An 18,209-nucleotide genomic window follows, 5' to 3' on the forward strand; every position below is an offset into this window, starting at 1 on the left:
TGAATTGTCCTTTGCCCTTTGTTGTAACTTTAGCGACTGACAGAGGGCAGTATTTTTCCCTTCTTTGTACAAACTGATGGGGTCTGTCTAGAGAAGGTCACTGGGCGCTGGCCCTGGGTGTGGCCCCCAGGGCAGACATGGCTGCCGGCTCTGTGGGCGCGGTGGAACCTGGGTTTCCAGGCACACGAGTGTGACGAGTCAGGCGCCGGGGGAGGCTGTGCTGGTGACACGGTTGCTGTGCTGTTCCCAGGGGCCCCTCCAGCCACCGGGGGCCCCAGGCCTGGACCGGATTGGCAGCGGGAATGCGCGGGGCCCCAGGGAGTCAGTCAGCGCGGAAGCCGTCCTTGGTGGTGACGAACGCACCCCTGAAAACTGGCTCTGCTCCGTGCCGCCCATACCCCAGCTCTCTGCTCGGGCTGACACCCTCTTCTCAGCGGAGCCCGCCTGCCTGAGCGCCCACTTCCAGCACCCCAGCAGCCCCGGGCCCGGGAAAGGAGGTGCTTTGGGGGAAGCTGGTGCTTTCTCCAAGGACTGGGGCTCGGGGAAGGGCCGCTGCCCGCCATGCAGCACTGAACTCGTCTGGCCCAGGCTGGCAGCGGGGCTGCCCCATGGAGTACATCCTCTTTGTGCTCTACTTCTCCTTCTTCCTCTGTCTGTGCGCCCTGGTGTGTCTGTACTTCTCGGGCTGCCAGGAGATGACCTACAGGCATGAAGGTAAGCTCGGCTACCGGCCGTGTGCCAGCCCTGCAGGCTCGGAGGGGCCAGGGACGCCCGGCTCGGCGGCAGGCACTGGCGCCTTCGAGGGGGTGGGGCCTGGCAGAGAAGGTCCGGGCTGGGGTGAGACACAAGCAGGGAGGACAGCTGGGGCCTGGCATCGCACCTGCGCGAAGATGAGGGCACCCAGGCTGCGCTCGCCTGACCCAGCTTCACAGTGGCATTTGGGTTGCAGGGGAGGGCACGGCTGGCGGATGACAGTGTCCTCTATGCGGGGGGCCTGTGGGGCACCAGCGTGGCAGCCGCCCCCTGGAAGCCCCCTCACTCAGGGAGTGCCAGGAAGAGGAGGCGATGGAGAGGGAGATTCCGCGGGACCTTGACTCTGACCTGCCATCGAGAGGGTTCTGTCTCCCAGCCGTGGGGAAACCGAGCTGGAGAAAGGGTTCCTACTCCTCTGAGAAGCCCCTGGGCTTCCCCCCACGCATGCATGGGCCACGCCTCACTGTGCCCGGCCCCTTCAGGAAAGTGGCGCTTCTCCCCAGCTGCCCAGCGGCGGCTTGGAGTCCTGGCCAGCTTCAGGGTGCCCTGGCTTTCAGGGGCTCTGTGCATCTGTGCTGGCCACCGGAATGCAGTGCCTACCCAGCCGGAAGCCCCCGCGGAACACCCCGGCCGCAGCTGTGGGTGAGGAGAACGGCTGCATGGGGCCGGCAGCAGTCACCACGCCTTGGCCAGCTGCCAGTCAGCAGCTGCCCTGCGGCAAACAGACGGTCCCCTGTGGCCAGGCAATTAGCGCTGTTTACAGAGAGGGGCCTCCAGAGGCTGCCCCGAAAGTGAGGAGCCTGGGGCTCCCGTGGCAGTGGGGGCGTGGGGGTCACTTGCTGCTGTCACCGGGCAGCGTGGCCATGCTCCCTCAAGGTGGCAGCGTTGGGTGCCCGACCTCAGCTCTGGTGACTCGTCTGCAGCGGAGACCTGCGTGTCTGAGAAAGATGAAGCCAGCGGCCCTCACATCTCTGCCCCGTCTCCTGGGGCGAGGGAGGGGATATGGGGGGAACCCGCGGGCGGGGCCTGGACGTGGAGCTCAAGGACGGACACTGTTTCTGCCGCACCTGCTGCGCGCCCCACCCCAGGAGCACCCATGCTTCTGTCCACCCTGGCTCCCGTTCCCCAGGGGTCAGCGGTCACCACCAGCCACGTGTTTTCCCATCAGTGGCCCGAGTGCTGGGGAGAAACATACGGAGGATGAGAGGAGGGCGGGCAGGGCTCGGAGGGGCCCGGACACGGGGTTGGGCGCGGCCCCATCCGACGAGGGGCGAGGTGGAGACAGGACGGACACGTGGGTTCTGGGAGGAGCTGACAGGTAGGGCTAGGGCGGGGCTGTGGCACGAGGGGCATGGCCACATGCAGGTGGGCACGTCCACAGATGGGGGCGTGGCCATGAACAGGCGGGGCGGGGCCACAGGCGGGGGGGGGGCGTGGGCACATATTGAGGCGTGGTGACCTGCTGCTTCCTTTTTGTCAGTCCTCCTTTCTCCCGTGGCCTGGATTATCTATCACAAAAAGTCAGACAACAGTCCCCTCTTAGGGGGGTTGCTTCAGTGTGGCCCACCCTTGCCCAGGGTGTGCGCCCCCCGCCCCCCCTCTTGCCGGTGTCTGGCAGGAAGTGTCCCTGGGGTCTGTCTCCGGCTCCCCTCTCCTTAGCGCAGGCTGCTGGCGGCCCTTCCCACCCCGGGCACAGTGCCCGCACGTCCTGACTGTGCCCAGGTGGGGAGCTGTGTGGAGAAGCAGCTGTGCCCGGGGGGCTGAGTGACTCGAGACACCCCAGCAGGTCCTGAGCGCAGAGCCAGTAGCGTCGCCTGTGCTGACAGTGGCCACGACTCGTCCGGGCTGTTATTAGCCACCGCTTCCCAGAATGCCCCGGGAGCAGGGGCACCCCTCCGTCTGACTCTCCCGCGCACCTTGCTGTTCACAGAAGCATGTTGTGGAGACATTTTTTGGATTTGACGAGGAGTCAGTGGACTCAGAGACCTTGTCTGAGACCTCGTGCACCACGGACAGGACGGACCGGGCCCTGGCCACCCCCGAGGAGGACGTGGATGATGTAAGCCCACCCGGTGCTGTGTTGCTCCCGCCTCTGAGGGGCCTTCTCCTGGGATATGCCTGGCCACGCGTACACATGGACATGCAGAGATGTGGACCTGCACACTCGCATGCACACAGGGCATACACACACCAGCATCCATGTGTACATGCACGCACACATGGCACTCACATGCACACACGGATATGCACATGTGGACATGAACACACAAGCATACACACACATGGGCACACATGCACACATGGACAGACATGGAGATGCACGCACAGACATTCGCACACACGGACACACACGACCTACTGGAAATGGTGGCAGTGCCTCCCTCCCGCTTGTTCTCCACGTGGAGAGAAGCCGGGCTACACAGGGTGGAGCCAGTCAGCACCTCTGGCTCCCCAGGCTCAGCTAATGGGTCCCACTGCTCCTGCTTGCAGGCAGTCCTCCTCCTCTCCTGCGTCTCTGCAGAGCCCGATTTCATCCCAGAGAGAGCCTGGGAATGGACAGTTCTGGCTGGAGGGGTCCCCAACCACCGCTCCCCTTTCGCGGACGCTGGGGCCCTGTTCCTGCCAACTGCGCCAGGTCCCCGGGGCTTACGTGAGGGGGGCGCGAGGCCCGCCTCCATCCCCTGGCCTGTTCCCTCTGCCTTCCCCACGTTCCCTCTGTCCTTGTCCACGCTGTCCAGGCCCCCAGCAGAGAGGAGGCGGACCTGCGCTTCTGCCAGCTGACCCGGGAGTACCAGGCGCTGCAGCGGGCCTACGCGCTGCTGCAGGAGCAGGTCGGGGGCACGCTGGACGCTGAGAGAGAGGCCCGGGTGAGTGGTCACCCCACGAGTCAGCGACTGTCACGCGTCTCCTTAGGAAGCTGGGCCCCACCCCCAGCTGGCCTGTGAAATCGGGACCATCGGGCGCTTCCTGCTGGGGAAAGTCCTAGACAGCCCCGAGCTGGCACGGCCAAGCGCCCGCCCCCAGGTCACCATGCCCTCTCCCCTCTCCGCTGCAGACCCGTGAACAGCTGCAGGCCGACCTGCTTCGGTGCCAGGCCAAGATCGAGGATCTGGAGAAGCTCCTGGTCGAGAAGGGGCAGGTGAGCTGGCCTGGCTGTCGTGGGCAGAGGTCATCCCTCCACCTGCTTGCTTGGCTCGGTGCTGCTCGACCTCGCGCGCCAGGGCCTGGGAGACGGGTTAGCAGCTCTGAGAGGCGCAGCTGGGGAGTTCTACTGCCCAGTTCCCCGGGTACCCCACTTCTCCTCCTCAAGGCTGCCCTGGCCGTTCCTGGAGGCCTGCGGGCAGCACCAGATGGCAGAGCCCAGGCCCAGGTTTTGGCAGGCGCTTGCTGTCCCCTGCAGGCCACCTGGCCAGCTGGGCATGGGCAGCGGTGCTGGAATCCTGCTCTCTCCTCACTGGGGCTCCCTGGCTCGCAGACCCTGGGGCGGGGGGGAGGCTGTCAGGAGGGGATTCAGGCTGGAGTGAAGGCAGGAAGGTCCACCCCGCGTTGTCCGGGATGGGCTGGCCAGCCCCTCTCCATGAGAGGACCCCCGAGCTGGCCCTTGCAACTGCGTGCGGGGGACCAAGCAGACAGGGCCTGGGAGGGGCCCAGGGGACATTCAGCAAAGACATGGACCCCGGCCAGCTGGCCACAGGGTCAGGCGCTGCCCCACTGGGGGCATGAAGGGCTCTGGCAGCAGAGCTGCCCACTGTCCTCGGCTTCTAGGTGGGGCGGGGGCGTGGGGGGAGGCGGCCACGCTGGCTCTGTCACCCCAGAGAGTCCTGGACCCATCTAGCTTTTTCCTCAGGACGCAAAATGGGTGGAAGAAAAGCAGCTGCTCATCAGAACAAACCAAGACCTGCTGGAAAAGGTGAGAAGCGGGCACGGCCGCGGCTTAGGGCCTGACCCGCCCCCAGGAGCCACGTGACCCAGACACCCGCCCCCCTCCATCCAAGCGACCGAGACAGCCAGCCCCATCTTAGGACCCCACGTGACCTAGCCCAGCCCTCACCTGCCCATCCTCGTGACCTAGAGACCCGCCCCCGTCCACGTGACTAGAGACCAGCTCCTCCCCCATCCATGTGACCTGGACTCCTGCCCTGCCCCCAGGATCCATGTGACCTAGACAAATGTTCAGAATCACACATGGCCTAGAAACACACACAAAGACACACACACCCCTGCCCCCTCAGGAACCCATGTGAGGCAGACACTCTCCCCCCGCCCCCATCGAATTCCACCACATGTGACCTCCATACCGGTCCTGCCTCTTGTGGTCTGTATGACCTGTATGCCCGCCCTGCTCAGGGTCGTGGACACCTGGATGTCCGCCCACCTAAGTCCCCCATCGCCTGCATGCCTGCCCCTGCATATCCCGGGCCCAGACTTAGCAGGGCTCATGCCCCCCCCCCCCTCCCTGGAGTCTCCTCCAGGCCTTTCCAGTCAGAGCACTGGCTCTGGTTCTACCCCCTAGGGCTGAGCCTTACGAAGGGCAAGGGTCCCTCCCTCCAGGGTACAGAGGCACCCTGAGGCCCCTCAGGCTGGACCCACGGGCAGGTCAAATGGCCTGGCTTCCCCCTCTGCCCTGGAACTTCCCAGTTGCCTTGGAGGAAGTGTGAGGCCCTCCAGTGCCCTCCTGAGGGCCAGTCCGTGGGCTTTCGTTTCAGTGCCTTTATTGAATGTTGTAGAATATCTCCCGCAGCCCCCAGAGATGTCAGGTGGGTCTGGGCAGGCTCTGTGCAGCCCCTGTAGCTTCTGCTGTGGAGCAGAGTGGCTCAGACTTAGCTTTCAGGAACGTTCTAGAAGGTTGACGTGGACGAGCCTGCTATGAGAGCGTGCATGTGTGTAACTTGGCTCAGTTCCGGCTCTATCACTGGCCACAGTGAGTGGCTACTCCCATCCTGTCTCTCCACAGCTCTGGGGGGCCTGGGCCAGGACCCTCATCATATGGGAGAGGTGGACCGTCCCTGTCGCTGTGGTCCTGGGAGCCAGGGCCTGCCGCCATGGTTTCCCAGAGCCCAGTAGGAGTGTCCAGTGGGTGTTGACCACTGACCATGGCGCGTGCTGGTTACTTCATTCTGGTCAACCAAGTTGGCTGGGAAACTGGGCTGTGGGCCTTAGAGGGCTTCCTGGCCCTCCCGATGACCTGAGATCCCAGGAGAAGCTCTGGGACACCTGGGACAGTGACTGCCTTTGCTGGGCTGTGTGTGTGTGGGGGGGGGCGGGGGGTCAGAAACGCCCTGGTCTTCCTTCTGCCTGACCTTAGGGAAGGGATCCTCGTTGCCCAAGCCTCAGTTTCCCTAGCCTTCATTTAGCCTGCAGATGCGTGAAGAGAGCTCGGCTCACCTCTGGGTATGTCTACTCTAGATTTATAGGCTGGAGCTGGAAGAGAACCAGCTGAAGAACGAAATGCAAGACGCCAAGGACCAGAACGAGCTGTTAGAGTTCAGAGTGCTAGAACTGGAAGTAAGAGACTCTCTCTGTTGTAAACTCTCAAACGGAGCAGACCTTCCCTTTGAGCCCAAACTGAGATTCCTGTGATGCTCCCAAAGGTCTGCAAGCATGTGTAAAGGGGCGTGTCCTAGCTGTTCCCCCCTCCCCCCCTTCCTTTTTTAAATCTGTATGTTCGGAATAATTTCACTGCCTTAACTGTTCTGGAGAGAATGCTCACCGGTCTTTGGACATGTACCAGAGCTAATATATTTATCGCCTACGGCTTGTTTTGCACTTAATAAAATAATTTGGTTTTGCAATATTTTGCCTTTTTTTTGTGTTCATTTCCATGACGACTTCTTTCCTGCATGCATAGTTGCCTGGGGGGCTCAGCAGCCGGCCCCCCTCCCGGCACACCTTTTTACCTGACTTTGCATGCCGTGAAGCCCAATTTTGAGTGAGCCGGGCCGGCCCAGCCCCACAGCTGACCTAGAGAGCGTTCCCTGCTCAGGTGGCTCGTTTTCTCTTTGCCCAGGTCGACCGGAGGTAAGTAAAGACATTGTCCCAGGAGTTCCTGGCTCAGGGGGTGAGTCATGGCCCCAATCTTCCCCTGCGCCCCCCTCAGCCGCCTGGCAGGAGGCCAGAACTGACACCCAGAGCTGTCTGAACCTTCCATGACCCCCAGCACAGAGTCGGATCCAGCATCAAATGTTGCTTGGAAGTCTTGCCTGGTGTGTCACTGTCTCGCTTTGCTACCATGTTACTCCATAAGCTGTTTTTTTTTTCTTCAATGGTTGGTTTCATTTGAAAATCATCAACATTTCATTATTTTTAAAAAATTATTTTGTTTTTTTCCAGTGAAGCAAGATAGTAGTTTTTTTTTTTTTTATTGAAACATAGATGTGAGAGGAGAGAAAGAGGGGAAATGTGTTCAGGTGCGAACACGTACTGCAAGGGGCCAGAAAAGCCAGCAAGACGCCTGTCCCAGGGAGCGAGCCCAGCCGTCAGCCTCGGCTTCTAACCCTCCTCACCCGGCTGGGACGCCCCTCAGCGCCCTCAGGGTGCTCCGCCTGCGTGTATGGGCCCCGAGGCTTGCTCTGACTGACTTCTCCATTTGCACAAACCTCCTGGGGCCACGGCAGGGCTGCATGGGTAGGGCCGCCTGGCAGTCCCCTGGGCCGGCTCTGGGGCGCCACCTTCTCCTCACAGCTTTGCTCAGGGGCCTCAATGCGCTGACGTGGCTCCAACCTCCTCAGAGCCCTAGTAAACGAGTTTTCCACTTGGTTCCTGTAGAGACACTCTCTTCTCCTGTGGGGACGCTGGAAGGAAGCGTGGCGGGTAGGGGCCCCTAGGGCCTGGCCGGAACCTTTGGCTCTAGGCCAGCTGGGCCTGGGCTTTGTGGAAGTGACTGGATTAACCCGGCTTCTCTCTCCTGTCGCCCTGTGCCAGAGCTCCTCATGAGACCCCCGCCCGCTAGGGCCCTTCCTGGGCTCCTTCTCTGCGCCTGCACCAGCCTCCCTGACGTTTCGAGCCCACCCCCACTAGCCAGAGTCCTGCCCGCTCCCCCAGGCCAGCTGAGGTCTCACAAGGGACTAAAGGCTCACACCCACTCCCCCCACGCACTCTCGTCCACCCCCACACTCACAATGACGCACACGTACACTCTTACACAAATCACATTCATGCAGTCCCACATGACTCCCACGTACACACTCATACACCCACGCACTTATACGCACACTCACACACTCCTAACGCAAGTGCTAAAACACACACACGCCTCTTCACTGACTCACACATCCCCTTCACACACATACACATTCTCACACACACACCCCACTCACACACATACACATTCTCACACACAGACACCCCCTCACACACATACATCCCCACACTCTTCTGTGTACACATTCTCACACATACTCACATCCCACTCACACACACATACACATTCTCACACTCACACCTCCCTCACACACACTCACCCCCCTCACACACATACACTCACACCCCCTACACACATTCTCACACTCATACCCTACTCACAGACATTCTCTGTCTCACACACACATGCTGATACACCTCCACGCTCATACGCAGACACTTGCATCTGCACACACTCATACACATACACATGCGCACACTCTTACACACAGACACACCCACCGCCACAACATTCCTGGTCACCCCCACAGACGCAGGACAGCGACCGTGCGGGGCGACCAAGGCAGCCGTGATCCGGTCCTGCTCGTGGCCTCAGTCTCCGTCTCAGTGAGAGGTGACATCTGGGGACATGGGCGATGTCGCCCTGGACGGCCCGTCCTAGCTGGGAGCCCTGACCCAGGAGGCTCCGTGCCTGGCGGGCGCGGGCGCCACTAATGCTTCCTCCCTAGCCATAGGTAAGACGCCCCCGGGCGCCCACGCAGGAGGGGGCTTCGGCCTGGAGGACAGCCGGGCCAGCGGGCAGCGGCGGGCGCGGCAGGACAGAGGTGTGGGCACAAGCCGGTCGGGTTCTGTGTTTCAACCCCGTCTTCTCCCCAGGAGAGAGAGCGGAGGTCGCCGGCCTTTAACCTCCAAATCGGCGCCTTCCCCGAGAATGCCAGCAGCGCGCTCCAGCTGTTCTGTCGTCAAGAAGGAGTGAAGGTAGCGCGCGGGGCGGCTGGGGCCACGGGGAGAGGACGGGCTGAGGACAGCGGTCCCGTCTGGCCAGGCCAGCAGCCGACTCAGCACCACGCTGGCTGCGGCCACCCAGCGCCATTCTGTTCTTCCCAGCTTGGCTGGATCGGGTGTGAGGGCTTCCTGGAGGCCCTGTGCTCAGGGACGGCTCCTGGCGGGCTCGGGGCTCTCCAAGGTGCTGGGCTGGAACCCTGGATGGGCTTCGCCCTCCGGCAGCGCCGCCTCTCGGCCTCCCCCGCTGTCTTGGCAAAGGTGGAGCCCCCGTCGCCTCTCTTCTGTCTCTGGTGCCTGTCTGGGGCACACCTGCCCACAGGAGTCCTCCCGGGGTGCTGGCCGGGGCCCTGACGATGCCAGGCCATGTGGAGAGCCCTCACTCGCGGTTAGGCGGCCTCCGGTGTGGGCGCAGACGTGAACACCCACGTCTTTTCCAGGATGTGGATATCTCTGAACTCATGAAGAAGTTAGATCTCCTGGGCGATAACGGGGTAACTATCGGCCCAGCTCGTCCGGGCTGCTCTGTGCTCTGTGCTCTGTGCTTGTCTCGTGTGTCCACCGACTCCAGAGTCTCAGGTCTGATGGGTGTCATGTTCCGGGGAAGGGGGCGGGCAGGGGCCGCCTTTGTCAGAAGCAGTTCCAGAGTTAGGGTCCTGAGTGGAGGGGCGGGGGGGCCGCGAGAGAGCCTGGGGACTACTCAGGACGTGCTGTTGGACGGCGGCCTGGCACCCCCCAGGGGGATGGGCCCGCGGAGGCGGAGACCACCATCCAGACTGCCCTGCGCAGGCCGTGGGAGACGCCCTGCCCGTGTTTCTGTGTTCTAGAATTTGAGGAATGAAGAACAGGTCGCCATAATCCAGGCCGGAACCGTGCTGGCCCTGTGTGAGAAGGTAGAGTGGCCGGCAGCCTCTGTGTCCACCTCGTGTCCGAGCTCCCGGCTCCGGGCCACACACCGTGCACCGGGCCTCGCTCTGGGGACTGCATGCGTGCCCCGCCCCGTCTGCCCTGCACGAGCCGCATGTGCATGTGACCCCTGCCTGGCCAGCAGCGTGGGCAGTGCCGGACCTCCCACCGCACGCCTCCCACGAAGCCTGGGCACAGACATAGCTCCAGGGCCTGGCCGCGCCCTGCCTAGTGCCCAGCCCTGGAGACTGGCAGCGTGGTTTCCAGAGAGCGCTGGATCCCACCCCACCCCTGACCAGCCCCTCAAGGCCACCCTGACCCAGCTAAGGCTTCACGCAGGGGAGGAGAGGCCACTGCCAGGCGCTGCCCCGTCCCTCCGGCTGCCCCACTGCCAGGTGCTGCCCTGTCCTTCCCAACTGGCTTCCTGTCCTATAGCACCACCCACTGCTCTGATGCTGTCTGTGTGTCCGTGAGGCATGTTTGGATTCACGCACCCACTCCTGTATCCGCTCAGGGCTCCCCTGTGCACTGGGGCCGGAGCCCCTCTCGGTGGTGCTGGCTTGGTGTCAGCTCAGCTAGCTTACAAGTCATTCCCCATATGACACCGTGGCTACATAGCTTTCACGTAGCTTCCCTGCCAACCCACGTGAGTCAAACCTCCAGGTGCTGTTTTTAAAGTGCTAATGATCCTCACAGTTCCTCATGATGGTGGCACCATCACCCTTGTACCAGCATACCTGGGCGCCAGTCTGCCTGCTGCTCTGGAGAATGCCAGTGAGCCGAAAGCTCCATCCACATCCATTCACTCACTGACATACTAACACACTCATACTCACACACACACTCACACTCACAACTCATACTCATACACTCACACACACTCACACACATATTCAATCACACACACACACTCAAATACGCTCACACACCCACTCACACACTCATTCACACACGCTCGCTCACTCACACTCACTCCCTCGCTCACTCACTCTCACACTCACACTTGCTCACTCACACACTCATCCACTCGCTCATCCACTCAGTTCTCATTTTCTCACTCGTGTACCCACTCACTCGTTCGCTCTATTCCCTCCCTCCCTCACCACTCACCAGGCGGCACCTGCAGGTGTGTGAGCCGCTCCCCGCCCCAGGGCCTGGTGCCGCCTGAGCCTCAGGGCCTCAGAGCGTTGCTGAGGGAGTGGCCATGCACGAGCACCATGACCCAGTCTGCTCCCAGCCTGGGCCATGCTGGCAGGCAGAGCCCAGGGGCTGCCAGACCCTGTTCGTGCCTCAGCCCTTGTCGAGAGGTGACCCCCCTCGCTGCCAGCCTCACCAGCCCTGCCCTTGGGACCCTCGTCCTCTCAGCTGTCCCGAGACGAGCACCTGTGTCCCCCACACAGGTGACCACGGGCTTCCCTGGCATGCACCCCCACCCACGCCAGCAGCTGCCCGAGCGCTGAGCCTGAGCCTCCCCCCAGTGGCCAGCATGGTCCCCGTGCCGTGCCCTGCTCCTCTGCGTCCCTTGGGGTGGCCGGAAGCCAACCCTGACCCCTCCGAAGCCCTCCTCGTGACTGGACTTAGTCCAGCGCTTCTCGTCCTGACTCGGGCTCTGGGGTCTGGCACCCAAGGACAGCGAAGGGACCAGTGTCCAGTTTGCCCAGGGCTTCCGGGCAGCTGGCGGGCTGTTTTCTGGCGCCTTGGGGACCCACCACTCCCCAGAGGTGCCTCCCCAGAGTGAAGCATGTGCCCGCCGGGGCTGTGACATGCTGGATGCCCCCTGGGCTGCTCTGCCTCCATCTCCTCCATCCTCAGGGACCCACTGGCCGTCAGAGCCACACCAGGGACCCCCGGTGCCCCCAGCAGACGTCCACTCGGAGCCCAGTGCCCGGGGGGCCCAGCGCCCTCCCACCATGTGCCCAGCCAGCAGGAAGATGCGCGTTCCCATTCCTCTGCACCCCCCGGGGAGGGTGGGGACAGGCCAGCACCCAGCCCTGGCTCTAGGGGCCCGGGGGTGCTCCCGCCCGGACTCCCCAGAACCTTTCGTGCTCCCCACCCAGGGCTGGCTCATCTCGTCCCACACTGGGCCAGAACCACCGGCGTCAGAGGGGAACCCGGCAGCCTAGATGAATCCTCCGGGAGCCGGGACTCCTCTGCAGTGCTCAGGGTTCGACACCACATGACCCCAGTGCATGACCAGAGGGGCCTTGCAGCTGGGCACCAGGCAGAGATGACTGGGGTGGGGCAAGCAAGGGGGACTTCCTGGATGAGGTGAGAGCCGAGAAGCTGAGCGCCCGAGCAGGTGGGTGAGGTCAGGGACTGATGGGTAACGGCTCGGGGGTCAGAAGGAGAAGCCTGCCAGAGCAGGGAAGTCAGAACCAGCTCTCCGAGCGGCTGGAGCAAGGCAGCGCCCCAGGACCTGGGACTTGGTGGGGATACACGGCACTGAAGCGGTGGGGCCCCAGGAAAGGGGTCAGTGGTCTCCGCAACCACAGAGGCCCTGGAGACGCCAACACTGCAGCCCTGCAGCCCTGCAGCCCTGCTCACTTCCCCTTGTCTCCCGGGCCCCCCGAGGAACAGCCCCCGACAGTTACTCTGCCCTGTGCTGGCAGGCAATGGAGCCCCCTCCCACGCACCCCTTCCCTGAGGGCAGCACCAGTCACACCACCTCCTCTCGCCAAGCACCCCCAGGGGCCTCGCTGCTCAGGGCCCCCAGGTGGCTGCAGGGGTGCGTGCCCAGACTGGGCCCTGCACAGTCACCCCTCAGCGTGGGCAGCTGTGCTCCCCAGGGCGCCCCAGAGGGCAGAGGGCAGCTGACACAGCACCTCACATGTGCCCCTGGTCAGCATCCCACAGGTGACCCGAGGCTGGACCCAAAGGCTTCCCTCATGTTGGGCTTGAGGGGGCCCCGCAGGGACTGCCAGTTCTCACGGCCACACCCTGTCCCCCTGTTTTCCAGTGGCTGAAGCAGATAGAGGGGACGGAGGCTGCCCTGACACAGAAGATGCTGGACCTGGAGAAGGAGAAGGTGACCCTGCCTTGAAGTTCTTCCCCGCTCTGGGGGCTGGGGGCCTGCCAGGATGGGTGATGGCATCGCAGGGCACACTGGGAGGAACAGGGGGATGGGCAGCTTTGGGGGCGGGAGGTTCTTGGGATAGGTTTTCCTCCAGGAGAGGGGACTGGAGGGCAGGGCAGTGGGGAGGGCCTTGTACGCGGCCAACCGGGTTCCCTCCCTGTACCCCACATGTTCCCCCAAGCATCGTCAGAGTGACCTGAGCCAGGAAGGAGTAAGCCCCCAGCACCGCCGGGTGTGACCAAAACAAAAACCCAAAACAAAACCAAAAAAGAAAATTTCCCCCAGGATAAACTGGGGGCCTCCCCCTGCCTCGAGGGCCTCAGGACAGACAGGTGAAAGTCACAGCTGGCTGGCCTTGTCGCCAGGCACGGCTGCTGCGTGCCACCTGCGGGCATCAGAAGGCATTTCGAGCCTCCCAGAAACAGTGCTGAGGGGGGGCCTGCAGGTGGCAGCATCCGTGAGGAGACACGGGAGGGGCCACCCCAGGCTCCGTGAAGTTTTCTTGGTTTTGTCTTGTTTCGGTTTTGGGGTCACACCCGGTAGTACTCAGGCTCTGTGCTCAGGGACCACTCTTGGTGGTGCTCGGGGGACCTTATGGGATGCTGGGCATTCAACCCAGGTTGGCTGCATATAAGGCAAGCACCCTATCTACTGAACTATCTCTCTGGCCCCTGGTGTTTTCTGTAAAACCCAGAAGTTGCACACAGGCTAGAGTCCTGAGGCCTCCCAGGAAGCCCCCTGGCCTAGGGGTGGGCAGCTGGCCGAGCTAGTGGAGTCTTCTCAGACTAATCAGGAAGTGGGCAGGGTCCCTGGGACTGTGCCCGCTCTCTGGGAACCGGGGGCGAGGAGGGTCCGCTTCACTGATCATCGGCAGCCAAGCTGGCCCGGGGGTGAGGGCAGGACTGTCTCACCAAGGCTCCTGGCCTGGGAGGCCTGCTGCAGGGCTCAGGAGACACAGCAGATGCCTCTTCCTGCCCCTGCACCCAAACTCATGCAGAGGGGAGTGGGGATGGGCTGGCCTGAGTGGGGCCCTGGGTCCCTCATGGTGCCCTCCTGTGCAGGATCTGTTCAGCAGGCAGAAGGGCTACCTGGAGGAGGAGCTGGACTACCGGAAGCAGGCCCTGGACCAGGCGTACCTGGTAGGGGGGCCTGGTGTCAGGCTCTTGGGTGCGGGAGAGGGGGCTGCCCTGTTCCCAGGTGGCCGGGCTCCATGTCCACCTTCTGGTCAGTCTGCACAGTCATCTCCCACTGCATGAGTATTCCGTAAGGCCATGGCCACTCTCTCCTTTGGATTAGAATGACCTCACCAGGGGCCACAGCGAAATGTGGGCAGAGGGGCTGAGTTAGCCGGAGCCTGTGGGGAGATGCCACCACATGCAGGGGACAGTGGCCATCACGGGGTTAAAGTGTCTGAGTCCCCTCTGCAGTGTTGAGGCGTTTCTGTGAGTCCCCTCTGCAGGGTGAGCGTGTCTGTGAGTCCCCTCTGCAGGGGAGAGGCGTTTCTGTGAGTCCCCTCTGCAGGGGTGAGGCGTGTCTGTGAGTCCCCTCTGCAGGGGTGAGGCGTGTCTGTGAGTCTCCTCTGCAGGGGTGAGGCGTCTCTGTGAGTCCCCTCTGCAGGGGTGAGGCGTGTCTGTGAGTCCCCTCTGCAGGGGTGAGGCGTGTCTGTGAGTCCCCTCTGCAGGGGTGAGGCGTGTCTGTGAGTCCCCTCTGCAGGGGTGAGGCGTGTCTGTGAGTCCCCTCTGCAGGGGTGAGGCGTCTCTGTGAGTCCCCTCTGCAGGGGTGCGGCGTGTCTGTGAGTCCCCTTTGCAAGGGTAAGGGCATTGCATCTAGGTCCCTCGCAGACAGCAGCATCAGAACGTCAAGAAGACAGGTGTCCTTGGTGCAGGCTGGAAGGCCCAGGAGTGGGGCCCTCTAGGCCACTAGGCGTCCTTTCTGCCCAAGAGATGCCTGGGGTCGTGTGGCCTCCGCGCCCTCCCACACTGCCCGTTGTCTCAGAAAATCCAGGAGCTGGAGGCCACGCTGTACACGGCGCTGCAGCAGGAGCCGGGACACAAGGCCAGCGAGGCGCTGAGCGCCGGGCAGCGGGAGGACCTGCAGGCGGCTGTGGAGAAGGTGCGGAGACACATCCTGCGGCAGAGCCGTGAGTTTGACAGCCAGGTCCTGCGGGAGCGCATGGAGCTGCTGCAGACAGCACAGCAGGTAAGTGGAAGGGAGCAGGGTAGGGGAGCAGGGTCAGAGAGCAGGTTCGCGGAGCAGGGCTGGGGGAGCAGGGGTGGGGGAGCAGGGACGGGGAGCAGGGTCAGGGAGCAGGGCTGGAGGAGGCCGAGCCGGTGAGCGGGTGGGCAGGTGAGTGGGTACCCGAGCAGTGAGGGGTGCGGGGAGCGGGCCGCGGTGGGTGGGGTTCGGGGCGCGGGCTGAGTGGGCAGGTCCCCGACCCTTGCTTGGCCTGTCTCAGAGGGTCCGGGAGCTGGAGGACAAGCTGGAGGCGCAGAGGCGGCAGCTCAAGGAGCTAGAGGAGAAGGTGGGTGTTGCTGTGGGCGCAGGCCCAGGGGGTTTTCTTGGGCCCCAGGACCTTGCTGAGCGCCTCCATCATCAGCTTCTGATTCATGTGCGGGGACGCAGGCACAGGCGGCTCGGGGCCTCACCTGGCTCTAGCACACCCTGTACACTGGGGGCCTCCTGCTCCCCGGGTACCCCTGGGACCCCCGTAATGGCCAGGCCCAGTCCTGCCACATCCTGCACTCAGCCTGAAGCCCATCTGGCTGTGGATGCTGGGGGTTGAGGGGTGGGCTGGGGGTGCCTGGACTCCCTGAGCACCTTTTGGGCCCCCAAAGGCTCCCCCAGACACCTCCCAGTGGCAGTTGTCTGCTGTGGGTGGCTCAGCCAAGGAGCCACGGGCTGGCCTGGCTGGGCCCGTGGGGAGGGGCAGAGGGTCAGGGGGCTCAGGATGCTCAGAGGGGGACAGGGGTTCCGGCGGGGTCAGGCGGGGTCAGGTGGGGCAGGGGGCTTGGGGCTGGGCAGGCTCTGCATGCTGTGGTCTGGGCTGCTGTGGTTCCAGAGCCCTGGGGCTGTGCTGTGAGTGCCGACTGTCGTGGCCCAGGCCCCACGCCCTCCGCTTCCTGCAGATCCTTCTCCATGGAGCAGGCCGAGTCCCCTCCCTGTCTCCTGCCCTGTGTCCCCAAGCCGTGGTTATGCGTGGAACAGGGTGGGAGGGGTCCTTCTGGCCACACAGGGGTGACCACAGTGCAGCTCTGCTGGCCCCCCCTTCCAGGGCTTTCCTGAGGACCCGGGGCTGCCCGGGGCCAGGAAGTAGGGCTGGGACCCCCGTGGCTGCTCCTCTGTGCCTGTCCTGGGCCCCATGGGCCGTGCCCCAGCCGGGGATCCTCAGGTCTGCCTTTTCTCCCAGGAGAGCAGTGAGGATAGAGCGAGGGGGGAGCCCCAGCCCCCCAGCTTTGGGACTTCTGTGGGCACACGTGGGTCCGGGGGGCGGGGGTGCTTGCCTTGCTGGGGCCAACCAGATTAGATCCCCGCCATCCCATCTGGTCCCTGAGCCTGCCTGGAGTGATATCCGAGTGCAGAGCCGGAGTACCCCCAAGCAAGCCCCCACTGACGCCAGGCAGCCAGCTGTCCTCACGGGGTCCCGGGGCTGGTCCACGGGGCAAGCATGTGCCAAGGCGCCCGTCCCACTCCGGGGCACTGGGTGGGGGCAGGGCTGTCTCAGCTTGAAGGGGCCGGGCTGGTGCTGTACCGCCAGGCGCCAGGCGGAGACGCGGCTGTAGAGTCGGACCCGTGCGGGCACCCCGCAGCCCAGGGCACCCCACGTGCCGGGCCCGAAGTCCTGCCCTTTCCCCAGCCTCAGTTTCCCAGAGCGGAGTCTGAAGGAGCTGTTCCGGGTTTAGCACGGCCAGGAAGGTGTCTCTGCGCACTGGCCATCTGCCTTCCCAGGTCCCGCGGGTCTGAGTGATTGGGGCTCTTCGAGCAGAGTGGGAAGACATGGTTCTCAGGCCCGCGGGGTCTCCCTCCCTGCCGCTGGCCCTTTTAGTTTGTTTGGGGTCCACACCTGGTAGCAGGGCTCCCCTTCCTGTCTCTTCGGTCCCGCCCCAGTGCAGCTGTTGGGAACCCGTCTGGTGGGCGCGGAGCCACCTCTGACATCTCTTTCCTTCTCTCTCCCCCCCTTGTTTTATTTTGGTTTCTAGTTTTTGTTCCTTTTCTTGTTTTTCTCACTAGCATTCATTCTGTGGCCTTGACGACGTCAGCAAACCGGGAACTGGGGTTGGTAGAAACAATGCTTGGAAGGACTCCCCCCACCCCGATGTTCTTTGGGCGGGGGGGACCCTAGGAGGAGCTCAGCCCTTGGGTCCCTGCCCAGAGAGCTCTGGAGGCCTGGGAAGTGGGGAGAGCATGTAGGGGACAACCACTATCCCCGTTCCCACAGCATGTCAGGCTGGAGACAGCACAGGAGCATGGCCTTGCATGCGGCCAACCCCGCTGGGGTCCCTGCCCCAGAGAGAGCGTCGCCCCTGGCCCTGACCGGGCGTTGCCCCTGGCCCAGACTCCAGTGCTCTGGTGCTGCGACCACTGTCCCCACACAGCCTGCTGGCCTCTGGCCCAGTGCCCGTGGCTGCCATGGACACGGCCAGGGCCGGAGCCTCGTGGCCAGAGTGTGGGCTCATCTCACCTCCTCGTGCTCTCCCCAGGGTGGACCCCCGGCCCTCGGCACACTGAGCCCTTGGATGGGGAGGGGACAGGTGGGGTCCCCACGGCCGGGGCATCCCCACCCTGCCAACCCCAGGCTCTGGTGTCATCTCCAGTTATCTTTCACTTACAGGGTCGAGAAAGAACTTACGGCATAACCTGAGTCCCACGGCCATCCCAGCCCCACTCACCCCAAATTCAAGCCCAGAGACTGACCAGCCCCCCCAGAACCCACATGCGCCCAGGCAGCTCCCAGGAAGCTGCAGCCACCCTGGCCGGGACCTGGTCAAGCCAGATGCTGGGGGCTCGTCCAGTTCCAGGCCACACCTTATTCTGCCTGCAGCTGCCCAGGAGAGGGGTTGCTGGAGAACCCGCTGCGTCCGGCTGGGCCTGGCACAGTAGCACCTGCCGTGGCCACCCTGTGCTCCTGCGTCTCCATCTGCTGTCAGGGCATGACCGGGGCAACCTGCCGGTGTCCTGCAATCCGGATTCAAGGTGCAGCCCTGGCAGCCAGACGTGCCCTGGAGGGCCTGAGCCACTGGACCTTCAAGCGGGGCCAGAGACAGGCACGAACAGCACCTGAGCCGAGGCCCAGGCCCGCCAGTCCTGCAGGGGAGGGTGGAAAGGTGGCGCGGCCTGA

At 63.5% G+C, this 18,209-nt stretch overlaps 1 protein-coding gene across 2 annotated transcripts in view; it reads left to right on the forward strand.

The window, feature by feature from the left end:
• The window catches only part of JAKMIP1 (janus kinase and microtubule interacting protein 1), a 58,372-nt gene extending 40,579 nt beyond the window's left edge, over nt 1–17,793 (forward strand). Inside the window, exons 9-22 of one of the 2 annotated variants that reach the window (XM_056132774.1) lie at nt 2,684–2,812; nt 3,492–3,620; nt 3,809–3,892; nt 4,601–4,663; nt 6,160–6,258; nt 8,770–8,871; nt 9,336–9,389; nt 9,723–9,788; nt 12,758–12,826; nt 13,936–14,013; nt 14,870–15,073; nt 15,330–15,395; nt 17,071–17,146; nt 17,703–17,793. In XM_056132774.1, coding sequence (XP_055988749.1) covers nt 2,684–2,812; nt 3,492–3,620; nt 3,809–3,892; nt 4,601–4,663; nt 6,160–6,258; nt 8,770–8,871; nt 9,336–9,389; nt 9,723–9,788; nt 12,758–12,826; nt 13,936–14,013; nt 14,870–15,073; nt 15,330–15,395; nt 17,071–17,121 — 1,194 coding nt within the window. In that variant the 3' untranslated portion in view covers nt 17,122–17,146; nt 17,703–17,793. The remainder of the gene's footprint in view (nt 1–2,683; nt 2,813–3,491; nt 3,621–3,808; nt 3,893–4,600; nt 4,664–6,159; nt 6,259–8,769; nt 8,872–9,335; nt 9,390–9,722; nt 9,789–12,757; nt 12,827–13,935; nt 14,014–14,869; nt 15,074–15,329; nt 15,396–17,070; nt 17,147–17,702) is intronic. The other variant, XM_056132775.1, reaches the window with a different exon arrangement.
• The last annotated feature ends 416 nt before the right edge of the window (nt 17,794–18,209 follow it).

This window comes from Sorex fumeus, unplaced genomic scaffold, assembly GCF_029834395.1.
Source record: "Sorex fumeus unplaced genomic scaffold, SorFum_2.1 ptg000095l, whole genome shotgun sequence".
NCBI lineage: Eukaryota > Metazoa > Chordata > Mammalia > Eulipotyphla > Soricidae > Sorex > Sorex fumeus.